General features: G+C 43.6%; 1 protein-coding gene across 2 annotated transcripts in view; it reads left to right on the top strand.

The window, feature by feature from the left end:
- The window catches only part of ISM1 (isthmin 1), a 75308-nt gene that overhangs the window by 32576 nt on the left and 23447 nt on the right, over nt 1-19285 (top strand). For both annotated transcript variants that reach the window (XM_039223312.1, XM_039223313.1), the window contains exon 2: nt 14837-15076. In XM_039223312.1, coding sequence (XP_039079243.1) covers nt 14837-15076 — 240 coding nt within the window. The remainder of the gene's footprint in view (nt 1-14836; nt 15077-19285) is intronic.

Consider the following 19285-nt stretch of genomic DNA (forward strand, 5'->3'; position numbering starts at 1 on the left):
GCTAGATCCCCACCTTGTGCCCTGCTCTTGCCAGGCAGGTCTGGTTTGACTATTCTCAAGACTAGCTATGTCTTTTTTTTTTTTTTAATTTTTTAAATGTTTTATTTATTTCTAGGAGAGAGAGAGAGAGACAGCGTGAGCAGGGGAGGGTCAGAGAGAGAGGGAGTCACAGACTGAAACAGGCTCCAGGCTCTGAGCTGGCCGTCAGCACAGAGCCCGACGCGGGGCTCGATCCCACGAACCGCGAGATCATGACCTGAGCGAAAGTCGGACGCTTAACCGACTAAGCCACCCAAGTGCCCCAAGACTAGCTATGTCTTAATAGGGGACTGTGAAGATGAAAAACTAAAGCACTGACCACTCCCTTCTTCCTGAAGGGCAGGCATCTTTTGAAAGGCTGCCCGTCAGTCATCTAGGTTGGTTCTCTCTGTGTCCTGATCCTTCCCTTTATGCTGGAGTGGTTAACACTCTTCCCTGTGGCTTCCACCAACACAGACTGCCGTCTCTTGTCTCCACTGTCCGGTATTAACACCTACAGCCCCTGTCAGTCAGCCAAATTCACAGTCACCATCCCCTCCAGCTGGGCCCTTTATGAGCTGAGCGACTTTGGTAATATTCTCTATTCAGCATTGTCATCTGTACAGTGGAGATGATGTAATTGTACCCACCGGGTGAGGAACTTTGGGAGGCACTGAGCTGGTACATGATGAGTGTTGGGACAAGGCCAGCACAGAGAAGACATTTCTGTAAAGGTGATGGAGATGTAAGTTTGGTTACAACTAATGAAGATAGGAGCTGAGCCTGAGGGGGGCGGGAAACATTCAAGGTTAACAATATACCCATGACTACTAGAAAGGCTCATGAGAAAAGGGCATAATAAAAGGGAGAAAAGACATGAGTTTACCACAGAGATGTTCCCCATTCTACAGGTGGAGCCCCTCTTTTTTTCAAAAGCTGTGTTTCCTTGTGCCTTTTATTGTTCAGAAAATAGAAGTAATAGAGAAGCTTGGCATCTTTAAGAAATGTCTGTGATCTTGCCACTTGCCATTTCTCTGGGATTTCTTTTCTGTTTTCTTTTCTGTTTTGGTAGTTGGATAAGTTCTGCATCTAAGTGACACGCATACCAAAGGGAGGACAGATCGTAAGCACACAGCTTAGTCAGTTTCCACAAAGTGAACGTACTGCGTGACCAGCTTCCAGACCAGGAAACAGAGCATGGTCAGTGCCCCAGAAGTTCAAGGGCTCCCTGCAGGTCACTAGCATCCCTGGGGGCACCACTGTCCTAACTTCTAACAGCATTGTTAGTTTCACCTGCTTTTAAACTTTGTATAAATAGAATCATGTTTTATGTTCTTTGGTATCTGACTTGCTTTGTTCGCTGTCATGTTTGTGAGGTTCTTCTATGTTGTTTGGTGTGGTTGTAGTTTGCTCATTGCTCTAAAGGGTTTCGTTCTATGACTATTCTCTGCATGCATCTTACTTAAATCTCTTACTATAGATGACCAGCCATTTGAGCCCCTGCCACTTTCAAAGTTCACCCCAAGTTTAGCAGGCATGAGAATGAATGTAATGGCACCACATACTAATATCCAAAGCAACACATGTTTGAGGACTGGCTCTTTGTGACCTATTTTGTTCTGTGCCTCATCTGGCCCCCTGAATAGTGGTCACAATGCTTGCATGAGTACTATGTGCCATTCATTCTTATTTCATCTCCTCTTGATAGAGAGATAGATAGATAGATAGATAGATAGATAGATAGATAGACAGATAGAGAGATAGAGAGGATTTACATTTACAAGTATATATATTTGAATATATGCTTTGTTTAGTAGGGGGAGTCCTAGATTAATTTTTCTAGGAAAACTCATACTAGCTCAATCTTTCTCAACTTGTATAGTGTGACTATATTTATATATAATAAAATAAATATATATTATAAGTATAATATATATAAATATACAACATATGTTAGTAATAAGTAACACATATAAGTAATACGTAATATATGTTTATAAATGCAAATTATGTATAATATATAAGTAAGTACAAATTTATATTATATTATATCATATCATATATAAATATATAGTGTAAAATATATTTATAAATATATATTATACATTTATTAATGTATACTGTCAGAGTGCACAAGTCAAAAAGCATTGGGCCAGTATGAGTCTTCCTAAGAAAATGGGTCCTGGACTTCCCCACCAAACAGTGTGTTTCAGGGCAGTGTTGGTAAGCCAGTCCCCTTGGAACAGCTAACCCTCTTTACCCCTAGGCAGGAGCTGCAGTTGGGGGAGGATGGAGGCTTCAAGGGGCTTCAGACTCTCTTACCCTAAACAGCACCTCCAGGGGAGAACTTAGGACTGTGGGTCACAGTGGGAAGATCAGAGCTGTGGAGCCTACTTACTACCTAGGGGCTGGACTCCACTTCCCCATCCCTGGAATAAGGGTAATCATGCCTACTTCAATTAGATGTTGTAAAGATTAGATTTAACATCCAGTGCCTGGCGTGAGTGATCATGTGGTTTTCCCAGACATGAGCTGTGTGCCCTGTATCTTCTGTTTCTCTGTCTAGACCCAGCCTTTGCCCTTCTCCATCCTAGCTTATCTCTTGGGTCCTTGATCTGTGCGTATTACATCAGCAGGCTCCCTTGCGCTCAGACAGCAGATGAGAGGAAGAGGAGACGGAAGTTGCAGTATTGAGTAAGCCCCATATGTCCCCCAACACACAACTCTCTCTCTCACTTTTGGTAATGGGAACCACTCTATTTCCTTGACTCTTCAGGCCTGGGGGAATAAGGAGTATTCCATTTATACTGAAGAGAGCAGTAAACCTGCCAACATGCTGTCTGTTGCAACCCCTCACTTCATGACCGCCCGCAGAAAGAAAGCCTCTGAGAACCTTGTTGTTCTCTTTCCTTGAACCTCAACAAACTGAATGAATTCTAGCAGGAGAATTATCTTTGTGGAGAACAACGCTGGGGGTTGCTTTGTTTCTCAAGGGTCAGAGTAGGATATGGTAAGGGTGTAGGGAGGTAATAAAATGGTTGAAAGTAATGAGAATGCCCACCCCAATTTGGCACATTGACCTACTCCCCTCCCCCAGTCCACTTCATAAGAGGAGAAATCCCAAGAGGAGCCTTGTTCACAAACCATGCTTCTCCATACTTGTTTCCGCTTGCTACTGCATGGGACTTGTATCCAGATAGGGGTCTTTTAGGGAAAATGAAAGAATGTGATATGATGACGTTACAGATTTAATACATGGTGACTTATAAAGTCATTATTAAGAGTCTGGACAATTTTACTTCCCTACATTGAAAACTTCCACTCCTAAAGAATTTCCCACTATCCACGTTGCATTTTATATATGTGTAAACATTTCTTAACTCCCCCACTGGAGTCTGAAGTCCTTGAAGAAAAAAGGCTCTCCAAATATGATTTTCATAATGTTAAAAACATGAGTCTGATACAAATATTAAATGAATACACATCAAAGATTCATTTAACTAAGTAATGAGAGAACTAAGATGCTAATGTCAGGCCAGAGGACTTGAGTAACACATATTTAAAACATTACTTAAAGGGCACCTGGGTGGCTCTGTTGGTTAAGCATATGACTTCAGCTTAGGTTACGATTGATCTCATGGTTTGTAGGTTTGAGCCCCGTGTTGAGCTGACAGCTCGGAGCCTGGACCCTGCTTCAGATTCTGTCTCCCTCTCTTTGCCCCTCCCCCACTTGCACTCTGTTTCTCTCTCTCTCTGTCTCTCAGAAATAAATAAACATTAAAAAAAAATTAAAATGGGGTGCCTGAGTGGCTTAGTCGGTTAAGCATCCGATTTCAGCTCAGGTCATGATCTCACGGTTTGTGGGTTCGAGCCCCGCGTCGGGCTCTGTGCTGACAGCTCAGAGCCTGGAGCCTGCTTTGGATTCTGTGTCTCCCTCTCTCTCTGCTCCTCCCATGCTCATGCTTTCTCACTCTCGTCTCAAAAACAAAAATAAACATAAAAATTTTAAAAAATTAAAACATTACGTAAGAAAATCATGAGGATGTAAATCTTTAAGTTAGAAGTAAAACTGGTTAATGTCCTAGAGGGCGATAATAAAACAGTAAACTTTCAGTTATTGTCTCTCTCTCTTTTATTTTTGCTAGTTTTATTGATGTACAATTGACATATAACATTGTATAAGTTTAAAGTATACAACATGATAATTTGATGGATGTGTATATTGTGAAATGATCACCACAATAAGTTTGGTTAATAGCCATCACCTCACAGAGTTGCATTTTTTTCTCATGATGAGAAATTTTAATGAGTTAATATTCTACCAGGCAAAAAAAATTTTTTTTATTTCTACAGGATCAAAGTGTACAAGTTAGCATTGAGCTTATAGGCTGAGCCCTCATCAATAGTCAGTAATAGGTGAAACAATGTTACCTTCTCCGAGAGAATTAAATAATCTTGAACTGGCCTGTCACTGATAGACTTGCAGGCACCCTCTTGCTTCAGTTCCAAGTTTTAGATAATTGTCTTTAACAAGCAACATGCGATTGAACTCTCTCACCCACAGCAGAGCCCCTGGCCGAAAGTGTGTGCCCAGGAGGGTGCTTGTTGAGTGAATCCATGAAAAGAACAAACACCCCAACCATTTATAGAGAAGAGTTAGCCAGGCTAAGCCAAGAGACCACAATCGCATGGTCTGCCAGTTTTCCAAATAGGGATCAAACAGTTTCCCTGGAGAACAGAACAGCAGTCCAAATAAGAACAATCTGTATGGGCAGGTGGGCAAGGGAGCCAGTCCTGGTGGCGCACAGCTTTCTCTTCACCTCGGGCTGCAGTTGGTCTATGATAGCTCTATAATTGTTTTATAGTGTCAGTAGGGGTTCCCCAATAAATGGACATTGCTAGTTTTTGGCAGCCCACGGAGCTGCACAGGTGCATCATGAAAGTGCAAGGGGAGAATTGTTAAATCTCAAGTTGAATCTTTGAAAAACTGGCAATAGAGCTGTTAACAAAGCAGCACATGTAATTGACGGAAGTAGTAGGCAGGCAGTGGTTTTCCAACAGATTTTACCCAGCTTGGAGTTAGCAGGTGGAAAAGGTGAAGGTGTTCTAATATTTGAAATTATAGTTACATTTTTATATATTTAGAACTATCAGATTTTTTGTTTAATCTCCCCACCTTAAAATTGAAGCATTTGATATAAATTTTTTTTGCATTGTTGGAAAATATTCTCTCCAGGACAAGTGTCTCTCAAGGACTCCATTGTTAGGATGTCAGAATTAGATAGATGGAGAAGTTCTTTGCAGTTCCCACCACACTTCAACATGCCCATTTTACAGAAGAAATAACTGAGGCCCTGAATCTGTTAGTTTTTGCTGCGTAACAAACCACTCTGAATTCATTAGCTTAAAATGACAAATACTGATTATTTTTCACAATTCTATGGGTTAGCTTAGTGGCTTTTCTATTCTGGGTTGACTCAGCCAGGGCTTTATGGTCTAGGATGGTCTCTATTTGAATTTTTTAAAATGTTTTATTTGATTTTGAGAAAGAGATACAGACAGCATGAGCAGGGGAGGGTCAGAGAGAGAGGGAGACACAGCATCTGAAGACAGGCTCCAGGCTCTGAGCTGGCTGTCAGCACAGAGCCTGACGCGGGTCTCTAACCCATGAACCGTGAGATCATGACATGAGCCAAAGTCAGATGCTCAACCGACTGAGCCACCCAAGTGCCCTGGATGCTCTCCATTTGAATGGCTCGTCATTGGCTGGCTGGTTGGCTGGGTGGCTTATCTGTATTCCATATGTCTCTCATCATCCAACAGATTAGCCCAGACCTCTTCACACAGTGGTCTGGGGATTACAAAGCAAACAAAAATAGACAAGCCCCAATACACAAGCACTTTTCTCTTCTTTGGCCATTCATTGGCCCAAGTAAATCACATGGCCAAACAGACTGACAGTGTGGGAAGCAGCTACCCAAGGCATGGATGTTTAGAGTATCTATCTATACACATTTTCGCAAACCACAGGCCACAAGGTACAGAAACCTGCCTAAGTTTACAAAACAAGGCAGGGGCAATGGTAGGACATAGAACCAGGCCTTGTGCGTCCTGGACCAACCACCTTCCACAATACCATGAACCCTTCTCCAGGATTTCAAGGTCAAGGTCCAATTCCCTTTAAAACCTAATTTAGAGGTACTTGGAGCAGAGATTTGTGGTGGGTTTCAGTGAAGGGTCTTGACTTTGAGTGTTGAGAGAAGTCCATCTTCTTAATAAAATAATAAATTAGGCAAGGGTCCCCAAGGTCATTCCCACCCCAGGTCAGCTACTGAACTCTACCTCCAATGCTCTTTAGTTCTGTCTCTCAACCGCAGAACACCAGCCTTGACCTGGGCCTTGGGAGCCCCCCATTCCATGTGGGGAGACACTGAATCCCTGCAGGGATGTTAGCCTCCTGGGTCTCCTTGTCCTGTTTGACACCAGCCCCTTCTGACCAAGAGCCAGCTTAGATAGTTGGGCTACTTAGGAACATTACCAATTTGGTGCTTCTTCAAATTGGGTCCTGGAAAATGGGTCTTGGATGGTTGCCACTCTGTTTTCTTTGCTACAAATGGAGAAAGCACAACTTGAAAAACCCTCAGTAATCCAGACTCATCAAATATTTTGCTCAAAATTTGACTTGGAGGGGAGGCTAAGCTCCATGTGGCCCAAGGGCCCCCTGGTGGCCACCATTGGCCTGTTCTTTACAGCCCTGAGAAGGTGAGCTTTGCTCTCAAATTCAGACATCCCTCTCAGCAGACAAAAACCTCCCCTAAGCTTACACTTGAGGAGGATTTGTCTCACACCAAAAGGGACTTACCAAAGTGTGCCTTCTAGGCAGGTCCACCATTTCCCATGAGAAGGGTTCTGGAAAATACAATTTCTCCATTCTCATACATTTGCAGAGATGTTTCAGATGATGGGTGAAGGTGGGGTTTCTGTGGGGTTTTTTGTTTTTTGGGGGGGGGGGGGGTTTTGGCCAAATTGGCTTCCTACCCTTGCACTCTACTTCTTACATATTTTCTTAAACTTGAAAGAATAATTTGTGTTTCATTTCTGTTCATTCTTTAGCCTAACAGGACATAAAGGAAATGGGCCGTGGATAGTTCCCACTCTGTTTTCTTTGCCAGCAGTGAAGAAAGCACAACTTGAAAAATCACCAATAACAGGCACATTTTCAAGATCAAAGCTGTTTACAGAAGTATCTGAGACAAGCCAGTGGGGTGGCTTCCATTTTGTCAGCCAGCCCCAAGAGCCTCCAATTAAGAAAGAAGCACAGGGGTGGGTGGCCCACAGTAGTGGCCCTTCCCTGTGGAGCCAGCTCCCTACTCAAGAGCAATCAGTTGACTGTTCCTCTAAAGCCTCGCCTGGGATCATAAGCAGGGTCATTCCCAAGCCTAAAATAAACATTCTTGTGATACATTCTGCCACTGTAATGAAAGATTCCCCAGCTATTAGTCAGGCTTTTGACAGAAGGCTCCATTCCCAATCAAGATGCAATACTCCTGCATTCTTGAAACGTGATGTGTCCCTGTCACTAGATCCCAGGGTTGTCTTCAGGCTTCCACAGCAAAGATCGAAGCATATCTCTAGCCATTTCCCCTCTGCCAGGAATTTGCATTTTCATGCTTGCTGTAAAAGAAAGCCATTGATAGTCTCTCTGTTCCGGCCGCCTGAAGGTGCATGATTACCGTCACACACTGAACAGAGAGAGCAGAGGATGGCCAGCCTTCTCCTCCATACATTCATCAGTGCAGGGTTCTCCACATAGATCCTGGTTACTTCTTTCCAATACGTCACTGGACCAGCCTCCATTACCCCCTGCTGCCACGGCTATAGTGGTCTCTAGGCTATCTTCCTGAGCCCTAAGAACAAGTGTACCCCCCCGGAGAAAGCCAATTTTACCACCTGAAATTCATTTTGTTTATTCTGGTTTTCTCTTCCTAGAAGCGCCTGTTCCCCAATCATGTGTAAAGATAATCAGGGTGCCCTTTCGTTCTTTCATCTCCCCAAACAGGGAAATTTTGCTCTTCCCTGTGAAATACCACCAATGGCATTCTTGAACTTATTTTTAGATGCGTGGAAATGTTCCAGACAAAAATCGATGCCTAGCACAGATAAAGCTCTGAGTGTGTTTATCATGAGTAGAAGAAAAACGGAGTGTTTTAATGTGAAAGGAGAATGGCCATATGCCTGGGTGCAGTATGGCTTCCTTTAATCTGGAAAAAGGAAACTAGCATTGTCGATAATAATATGCAGATGTCCAGCCCCAAATGAGGACATATTGCTAATTAGCTATATTGTTGGTATGTTTTAAGGAGAGAGGCTGCAGTGACATTAATTATAATCTCTGTTGTTTGTTGTTCAAAGTCTATGAGACCAAAAGCATTGCTAATAATATCTTCTTTAATATCTTCAATAGAAGATTCCTAGATTGTTTTTTTCTTTAGAATCCCACATAAAAGCCCCATTAGGGGTAATGAGGCCTGTAGCCTGAGCCTAATTAAAATGAAATCTAACTAGGCCCGTAGCCATCATTATCATCAACTAGTACTTATTGGGTGCCCCCTGAGCTGGTGGAATTGGAGGGTGTGGGCTTTGAGATTGCAGATATGCTTGTTCATTGCCCTCCAGAAATTTGCCATCCCGTCTGCCTCTAAGTCTGCCTGGTAGTGTTAATCTGGGAATAGTTACCACAGCCTTTTAAAAAATAAAAAAATAAGGCACTAAAACTCTCTGAGCCGGCCACCAGTTTATGCCTCTTCTGGGATTCTGGTAATGGTCAGATAAGCCCTTTTATTCACATACCAGCCTTTGGTAGATATTTGTGGAATAAGGTAGGTGGCTATTTGCAGACTGGGACAATGTTGCTTAGCATGCTTTCTCCAAAGGTGGACCCACCACTCATTTCCACACCTTGATTGCCTCCCCTACAGCTGATCACCCTAGTTTGCCCTATGTACCTCCAAAGAACCTCTCCCTCTAGCTGTGCCAAATGGCTGGCTGGAAACTCTCAATGCTGTGATCACTTTGAACTTGATGTGGCTGTGGTGACCCACCTTGGTCACGAGGATGACCACAATGGCCATGCAGTGGCTGGAGACAGTGGTTGGGCCAGTGATGTCCTGGGAAGAAAGGACACAAATGAGAAAGCATCTGGGCTTAGCATCTTAGAAACTGTCCCCAATCTACCAATGAGAGACTTTTTTCTTCTCCATTCATCTTTCCCAGGGGCCTCCAAATGACCTAGGAAATGCCACCAGGGACACGGTGGCCTGGTGGAAAAGTCACAGCATGACCTGAGCCGAAGTCAGATGCTTAACAGACTGAGCTGCCCAGGCACCCCAGAGAGGACACTATTAACCACTAAAACTTCCTCATTTTCTGGCACATCAGAAGTATCCCAAATTCACCTATATTTCCCAGCCCGAACTCTGGAATCAGCCATTTGTCCAAGGAGCTCTGGTTTCTTCTACTGAGGGCAAACTCCTTGAAATTTAATGACAGTATTTTAGGACAAATTAAAGGAAATATTACATTACGCAGTGAGTAATACATTTGAGAAATATAAGATATAGATACTGAAACAATGAGCAGATTCTGTAAATCTGTGGAGAAGGGTATGGATGGCAGATTTGGAATAGGCTATTAGGAAAGTTAGCTGGCATCTGTAGCCTCCCTGACACCGTGAAGTTCACCATGATGACTCACTAAATGCCCTGTCAGTACCTCTGCTGATGGTGTTCAGCTGCACAGAACAGAGTGCCCAACTACGAGCCACTTAACTGAACAGAGCTGTTCCCTTTTCATTGGTAGTTGCAGCTCTAAAATTAGAGTCACTAGAGGGAGGGAATGTTGCTACCGATGCCGCAGCATTGTCTATGTCAATGTTAAGTTCGTGGTAGTGGTAAAAGAAGTTCAGAGGTCACCAAGTCAGGACTGGTATGATGACTCTACGATGCCCTCAGGGACCCAGTCCCCCCTATCTTTCCATTCAGCCATCTTTCTTAAAAATATAATTTATTGTCAAGTTGGCTAACATACAGTGTGTACAGTGTGCTCTTGGTTTTGGGGGAGGATTCTTGTGGTTCATTGCTTACATATAACACCCAGTGCTCATCCCAATAACTGCCCTCCACAATGACAATCACCCATTCTCCCCTCTCCCCCAAGCCCCCATCAACCCTCAGTTTGTTCTCTGTATTTAAAAGTTTCTTATGATTTGCCTCCCTCTCTCTGTTTGTAACTATTTTTCCCCTTCCCTTCCCCCATGGTCTTCTGTTAAGTTCCTCAAGTTCCACATACGAGTGAAAACATAAGATATCTGTCTTTCTCTGACTGACTTATTTCACTTAGCATAATACCCTCCAGTTCCATCCATATTCCTGCAAATGGCAGGATTTCATTCTTTCTCATTGCCAAGTAGTATTCCATTGTATAAATAAACCACGTCTTCTTTATCTGTTGATCAGTTGATAGACATGTAGGCTCTTTCCATAACTTGGCTATTGTTGAAAGCCCATTCAGCCATCTTTAGAGACTAACCTTCGACCTCATGCCTGCCAGCAGCCTTGTTTTACCCAAAGCACTTGTGTACACATCCCAGGCAGGAGAAAGGAGAAGAGAGAAAAAGTAACAGGTAAACTAACTGCCTGCCATTCAGCAGTCTCATCCAGCACCTTCCATTTACATTTCATTGGGTAGAACTGTATCACATGGTTACTTCTGGCTGCAGTGGATGCTGAGAAATGTAGTTTTAGCCAGAACATGGCCACCTGAAACAAATAGAGAGAGAGAAAGAGAGAGAGAGAGAGAGAATTGGATAGGCAAATTGCAGTATTTGCCATAATACTGCTCTCTAAGGCAAAATACATGGCTCCCGTTTTATTTTATCACTGTTAATTTTATGATCACTTTGTTTTCGATTTTAGGTAAGAATAGTTGTAAAATAACAGAGGGACAGGAGCTATGCACAAAGATGGGGAATGTCAAGCAGAAGCTATATAATTTGGCTGCTATAGATCACCTGCCTCAGCTATTGAACAGTGTATGTGCATCAACCATATAATAGCGTTAGTTCTTCTGTTCCTCTTTTTATTGGTAATTCAAGCTCTTATATTAGAGTTGCAGAGAGAACAATGCTATTGGAGTTGCAGCACTGATTGATGATCAGCTCAAAGACACATTGTGGGCAAAGAAATATTTTCTCAATCTAAGTAGACCTCTTTATGTCATGTGAGTTTAGGCAAAATGAATCCTGCAGCACCTTGGAAAGCACGGTGACGTTTTCCTTTCTTCAGTTCCTGGACTTTCCCAAGATAATACCTTCACAAAAAGGTGTTTGCTTTTCTGAGTAAGACAGAAACTACTTAACATCTTTATTTTGAGATCCACCCTTCCTGAGAATCTTCTCTCTGCTGGAATAACTTAAGGAGGACACTCAGTGGGTATGTTCTTTGTTATGGATGGAGTGATGGCCATCAACAAAGACCTCTGGTGGGGCCTCTGCAAGGAAGATGTGCAGCATGTCCCTAAGACAAGAGGAAGTAAAGGCTTTCTCCTGCACTGCTGGCAGATCCTGTCTGCTGCCTCCCACCCCAGATGTAAAATCTAGATTTCCAAAATAATGGCTGCTCCCGAATCTTGTTATTAATTGAATAGAGTGGAGTTTCATTTTATATGAGGCATTGTAAGACATCCTTCCCCAGTGCTTCCAGTTTCTGGAAGTTTAGGAGCTTGCCCATTTCCAGGAAGCCAAGGTTTCCAGTTAAATATGTTTTGATAAAGACACAAGGATAATTCAGATATTTAGAGATTGTGATTGGTGTTTCTTTATTACTTACCATTGTACAAAAGCTTTACAGACACTAAACATATTTGGGAGATGGGCAGGAGAATTTGGAAAAGATGGAGTAAAGCCACAATTGTGTGCGGAACTCAAGCCAAAACATACTCTAGCCCCAGTCTATTCTCGGCAGAGGAGCTTGTGGCCTGAGCTGGCCGGCCGATTGCCCTAACTCTACACTTCTCTTTGTTTCTCATGTGTAGATGCAACCTAACTGAGTTGTCTTGACCATCCTGCTGGGACAGCATGGGACTGTTTTACATGGAGGATCATTGAGCCACAGAATGTTTAATGGGTTTTCTTGATTCGTGGCTAAGCCAGGATCACTCTGTGGTGGTGTATCTCCTACCAAGAAAATTCCAGACTCAGACCAAGAAACCAATCAGATTCAGTCCTTGCCTTTTCAGCCATCTAAGCAAAATGCCAAATAGTGTTTCCTATCTCTTCTAAAATGTGAGTTTTAGAAGTAGAAAGAGTACTTCATTACAGGGTAAAGGAAAGAGCGCTCCATTTTTAACCCAGTTAAGCAGTATGTCCCAGTTACTACAACAAAGTTAGGGCTGGATTCACAGACGATCCCTGAAGCAATTGGCAAACAAATCTTGGTCCCCCTCTGAGACTTATACTCACAAATCCTCTGCAAGAAATTCTCCATGAGAATCCGTGTTCACTAACACTGTTGCAGAAGTTTTAGGGTTGGGGATCCTGAAAGAAGAGCAAGGGAACAATGATAGAGAACTCATGTTGAGGGAAGACAGCGTGCTTCTCGTTTTCCCTCTCTTCCTCTCTCTCTCTCTCTCTCTCTCTCTCTCTCTCCATTCCCTCCTCTGCCCTCCCCTCCCCCACCTCCTCTCTCCATGTGCTGGGCTCAGTCTCAGCATAATACATTTGGCCCTCATTGCATTGAGCAATGCTTGGGAATGCCAGGACAACTCCCTTTACAAGGATGTGCCAGGAGACAAAAACCATGGCAGAGAGGTGTCTGGAAAGGTGAACAAAGACACAGCTCTTGGCCACATTTCTTGAGCAAAAGGGAGGGCAAGCAAAAACATGCTTCCTCCCCTCTGTAACTCTATAACTGCAGGCTTTAAGGAGGAAACAGCAGACAGGCTATCTCAGAATTGCACTTGGCTTCTTGGAACATTACAAAGGTGGCTCCTGCACCAGCAACTTTATTCCTCAGTCCCATTTCTGTTTAAAGAAATATAGGAAGAGTCTATTCCTAGGGCACCTGGGTGGCTCAGTTGGTTAAGCATCCGACTTCAGCTCAGGTCATGATCTCACAGTTCATGGGTTCAAACCCCGAGTGCTGTGTTGATAGCTCAGAGCCTGGAGCCTGCTTCAGATTCTGGGTCTCCCTCTTTCTCTCTCTGCCCCTCCCCCACTCACACTTTGTTTCCCTCTATCTCTCAAAAATAAATAAACATTTTTTTTTTAAAGTCCATTCCCTCAGGTTAGCTCTCTAAGAAGATATTTATCTGCTGCATGTGTTTCATCCTCTGGCCATTCTTGACCTTTGGTACTCAGAGTCAGGAGTGTTTTGATACCAGATGTAACCCTTTGGCTGGGTCAAAGGCACTGCGGTGGAGGCAGGGAGTGCGTATGGAGACAGTGTGCTGGAATATACACTCCAAAACCCTAGAACATGCCCAAGAATAACAAAAGCATTAACCACTGACCCAAACGCTGGTGAAATTCTATCTCTACATCTTCGTTCACCAGTAAACATGAAAATGCCATCCCTGAAGGGATGGAGGAAATCTCCAGTGAGCGGTCCAGGGAGAACCAGAGGAGAAGGGCTGGTTTGGGAAAGAAGTCCAACTTCTACACCCTTCAATCACTAGAAAAACTTTCTCCAAATGACAACTAAATAGAGACATTTTTTACTAGCTGGGAAAAACAACTAGACTTGCACTTTTCTTTGGAGAATAAAGGCATTAAATTTCAAAATGCCTTCTTGTTGTCACTTATTTTTTGTCTGTCCCTGTCTCTTCCTCCTCATTGCATGCTGTTTTCCCTCCTTCACTCCATACCAGCCTCATTGGCCTTCTTTTGTCCCTCACATGGGCTGAGTTCATCCCCAGCTCAGGACTGTCTTACTTGCTGTTTCCTCTGCAAGAATATTCCTCCCCCAGATTGTTGCAAGTGCTCAGGTTTCACCTTCGCAAGGAGGCTTTTCCAGAAACCCACTGAATGTTGTCCCTGCCCACTCTCTATCATGTTCTACTTCCCTCTACTTCCCTCTTACATACCCTCCGATATGATTTTATCTGCCATACTAGCTGTACACATTAAGAGAATAAGGCCTCTGTCATGTTCATGGTTCTATCTCCTATGCCTAGCATGTGGTAGACATTTGTTGACTGGATGGATGGATACACAGATGCATGGATGAATGGGATGGGGAAATGCATAGGTGGATGGACGGATGGATGGATGGATGGATGGATGGATGGATGGATATAATCATTGATTTGACTCAAGTATTTTATCCAGTTTGGTCAGATCTTTTGTTTCATGGCCTGCACCGAAGAAACAAGCTCTGGACACTGGGGCTATAATTAATGCCAGAGTGGTTAATTAATTGAACTTGTGAGAAAGAAACCACAATTTGATTGCAGTTCTGAATGAACACCTCTTCTTCTTCAAAGTAGGACTTTTGTGTTGATGTGCATCAGTGTGTAATAAATATCCCATAACTCATTAACCCTCAGAAAATTCCCAAGTAGCAGGCTAGGAAGTTTCCTGATGATTTGGCTTTTTGAAGTGGAGTAAATAAACCAGGGGGAATGAAAATGAATTGGGAATGCCATCCCGGTTTAATTCCAGCCACTGAAATTGTCTTTGCTCCTGAACTTAATGGACTGTTAAGGCTGGTATTTTTAAGTCATGTGCCCCATATTTATTTGTTCATTTGCTTGCTTGTTTTAGAATAACCTCCACGTGGAAACTGACTCTACATCAGAAACCAGCTTTCCTCTCTCCAAAGAAGCACCAGGGGAGCATCTGGACCACCAAGCTGCACACCAACCCTTCCCCAGACAGAGATTCCGGCAAGATGCTGGGCACCCTTCCTTGCAAAGAGATGGCCCCAGATCCTTTCTCCTTGATCTACCAAACTTTCCAGATCTTTCCAAAGCTGATATCAATGGGCAGAATCCAAATATCCAGGTAATGCTGGAGAGTTGAAAAGTGGAAGAAAATGGAACAGTCTATCTCTTTGTGTCCTGATCTCATTCCAAAGCAACCACCCCCTTAACCTCATTTTCCTTCTTAACCCCTAATGAATCCTGTTTATGATCATATTATCTCTGTGATAACTGGGTTGTATTTCATTCGTGATTGTGAGATGAACCATTATTTCATGAACCACTAAAAAAAAGAAAACACTGATATTTAAAGTAGGGCACACCAATGATTACAATACATCCTGACCTCAGAGATGTTGAAGTGCAAAAACAAAACAAAGTAAGAGGCCCTGAAATTGTTGAAATATGGTAGCTCTAGGAAAGGGCCCATCTACATCTAACATGTGAGTACACTAGATAAAACATAGCAGGATTTCAAAGGTACTCAGAAAGACACTCTCACAAATGCCTCTTAGCTTGCTTTGGACACCAGCAGCCCCATCAGGAGATGACAACACTTCAGTTGCTGTAAAATGTAAATGACTGATTTTAAAAATTGCATAAAAGAAAGGGAGGTGAGAGCACAAGTGCCTAGGAGAGAGATGAATCTGTACCACTAAGATGGGGTGGAAAGAAGCTGAAGAGAATGGCAGGTTAGGGAAAAGGGTACCTGGGATTAAAAATAACTCATCTACACTGAAATAGACATGCTTTACAAAGCAAATGTTGATCTGATTTGACTCTCCTAGCACCCTCATGAAGGAGCTGAAGCACACGTCATTTTTCCATTATCAGTAATACAACAGGTACTCAGGAAGTTCCTATCTGGTTTCCCCAAGGTCACATGTCTAGTAAACAGTGGTTGGAACTCAAATCTAGGATCTTGGGCTCCCAGGAGTACTCACCCTACAAATCCATATTTCAGAGACGAACTCCTAATTTTGAACTTGGCTTGTACCTCCTTCTGTGTCTTCCCAAAGATGGTAGCCATGATAGCCAAAGAAGGTTCACCCACCCTGGACAACCTCGTCCCTGTTGTAGCTCCTGACCTCATTTGCCTGCTTCCATACTTTTTTTTTTTTTTTTGCAGATAGTTTATTGTCAAATTAGTTTCCACATAACACCCAGTGCTCATCCCCACGAGTGCCCTCCTCCATGCCCATCCCCCCTCCCCCCTACATTCATCAGTTCTCAGTTTTTGTCAGCATTCAAGAGTCTCTCATGGTTTGCCTCTCTCCCTTTCCCCCATTTCCCCCCTTCTTCTCCCCCTTGGTCCTCTGTAAAGTTCCTCCTAATCCTCCTATACGTGCAAACATATGATATTTGTCCTTCTCTGCCTGACTTATTTCACTCAGCATAACACCCTCAAGGTCCATCCATGTTGCTACACATGGCCAGATTTCATTTTTTCTCATTGCCATGTAGTGCCTGCTTCCATACTTTTAAGCTTTGTTCACGCTTCTTTTCATTTGGGGGAAGGGCAGCATTTTTGTATTCTTCCTCTCTGCTTCAAATTCCAATTAGCTTACATGGCTGAAAGTTCCTAAACTTGACCTCAGAGCAATTGATCCTTAATTAACTGTCCCTATTTCAAGACTAACATTTTCTGCATGACACCATTTTAGATCAGACTTCCTTGGTCAGAGTTGTTTTGCTCATCACACCAGTGTCATAGTGGCTGAGAAATGCCACTGAGAATACACCTCCATTAGAATGCTGACCAGCCCCTACTGTGTGTAATATGCTGTGTTTGGTTATGGGAAATTAAGATATGTAAGACCTTCTCCCTCCAGGAAATCACATGGATGTGAAAGTCACAGCTACCACTTATGACAGTGCCAAAAGGATCATGGAGACAGAGAAGGGAGAAAAAATGCTATCTTCCATTGTGAACAGCTCTGAATAGATGGGAAGAAGTGGGACAGGATAATGTTGAGGGTCCAGAAGTGAACAGTGTTTTGGAGGTAACTCTTTGACAATTCATACATAGAAATTACATCATGCACCTCTTAACATTTCCAATGAGTCTTGTATTGTTCTAATTTATTAATTAGAAAAACAGGCCTTTTGCTCCACTCCTCTCTCCAGGAAGTGGCTTCATGGCTCTCTGCTAAAGAACAGAGGATCCTCTTGAGGGAGGTGCAGATTGACAAGAAAGGTGTAGACATCTCCTTACTGTTGCTCAACAGTGCTCCCCATCAGGCCTTCATTTGCAGGAAGTGATTTCTTCATTCCTTCCTGTTTATAGAACTTATGGTCAGGACCAGACTACCTTCTCTCCAACGGAGAGAAGGCCATGCCCAAAACAATTTTAGGCTTGCTGTGGCTCATCTTTTTATTCCCCCGGAGTTGGGAGATGTCATTGTGGGGCTTAATGCTGAGGACTGAGCTATTAATGTCATAGATTTAAGAATTTCTTAGGTAAGGCTATAAGAAAAGGCCAAGATGCAGTGGAATTGAAGGCTGCAGGGAAAGCGTCCTCTCAATTAAAAGTTGCTAAGTGCATGGGGCTCTACCTAAGAACCAAATTTGAGGCAGCTCTCTCAAGATCCCCCTCCTTCTTTCCCAGGTAAATCCATCAGTCTGGAAATCCTGAGACCTCACTTGGGCCTTTTTAAAATATGAACCTAAATATCAGGGAAGAATAGTGGTTGAGATCCTTAGACCTGGAAACCCAGATTACTTGTCCAAAAAGGAGGACAGGGCAGCCATGAAGTGCATGATGGATTCATGCATGAGGTCAATAGAGCACCCAAGGTTACAACTCATTTTAAATCATCCTAAGCTGTGTTGTTTAGCTGGATGGGAAGTAGAGCATGCTCTGGAACAGGTCTACCTGGCTTCCTGAGGGTGAGAGGCTGCTGGAGTTGGTGGATATGGAGAGAGCTAGGATGAACCAAGGGGCAGAGAATAAATGGAGGTGAGTTATGAGAAGGCCAAACACCAGATTCTGGCAAAGCTTCTGGCACTTTCATAAAATACAGCTTCCCTGTGCACTGTCAGAAAGGTATGACCACAGAGATGGAAATTATTTGTCCTTGTCTCCTCTGAGACCCCAAGCCACCTATTTACAGATTTACAACAGGTAGAAAGAAACAATTAGTGCTTTGTTTTCACTCTGTCTTACCACCACCTCAGCATGAGAACAAAAAGTTCTGCTGCTTCTGAAAGGGATGCTTTGGAGCACAGAGTGCAAAGGGACAAGGGCCACTCCTTGAGGACCTCATACCTTTCTGAGTTGCCCAGCAAAGATCACTGTTGACAGCAAAGATCACTGTAACTCCCAAGAACATAGATTTCTCCAAAGCTGCAAATATCAGGGATTAAAAGAATGGATTAAAAATTTTATGGTGCTCTAGCCCAGATACTGGTAGAGTCCAAAGCCCAAGAAGACTAAGCTACTACCATCTTTTTGTCCACTGCCCAGACGAGCCACTCCACTTCTGCTTTGTACAATCCCCATATCTGTTAGCCTTCCTCAGGCAGTAGAAAGGGGTGAGCAGCCTATGTTTTATTGATCTGATGACCTGTTGGCCCAAAAGAAAAGAAAATTGAGCTGTGTTTCTGGCCTCTTCTTTCTGGAAGACCACAAGGGTCACTCAGAAAGATTTCAAAGGGAGAATGAAGCAGCTGCCATTCCTGAGAGCCCCATCCTAGGTCCGTGTGTGAGTGCACTAGCACACATTCTCACACACACACACACACACACACACACACACACACTGCTGGCCACTGCAGCCCTATGCACCACTGCACTTGAGTAAACCAGTGCCCTGGTGGTCCTTTAAAAATGAGGTGCTTTCTAAAAGGGGGTGGTGGTTTCTGTGTTGGCAGCCCTTACCCCTTCCTTAGAGCACTGCTCTTTTGTTGAAATGCACTGGTTTGACACAAGGCGGCTCAGCCAAGCAGACAGCGCCAGTGATCACCCAGGGCCCTCAAAGAGTTTTATGTCCCTGGAGAGGAGAGTGAAGACAGGTGAAGGACACATCAGTGGGTCAGCTTCCGCTGCCAGGGCCTCCAGCCTTGTCTCACCCCCTCCCCTGGCAACCTGCCTTCCACCCCCACCTAGCTGTCCTGCTCTGAAGCCAGGGAGCTGAACAGGAATTTAATATCCCTCTCTCTGAACAACCTCTCAAACCTCTCCAACCTCTCCAGTGTCTGGAAGAGTTTCCCACACTCCAGGACTAGGGTCTGCTGTCCCTCCTGCCAGATAGCCCACACTTTTCCAAAGTGACATTGCTGAGCCAGTACA

Source organism: Hyaena hyaena, unplaced genomic scaffold (genome assembly GCF_003009895.1).
Source record: "Hyaena hyaena isolate Hyena2069 unplaced genomic scaffold, ASM300989v1 scaffold_1317, whole genome shotgun sequence".
Lineage (NCBI taxonomy): Eukaryota > Metazoa > Chordata > Mammalia > Carnivora > Hyaenidae > Hyaena > Hyaena hyaena.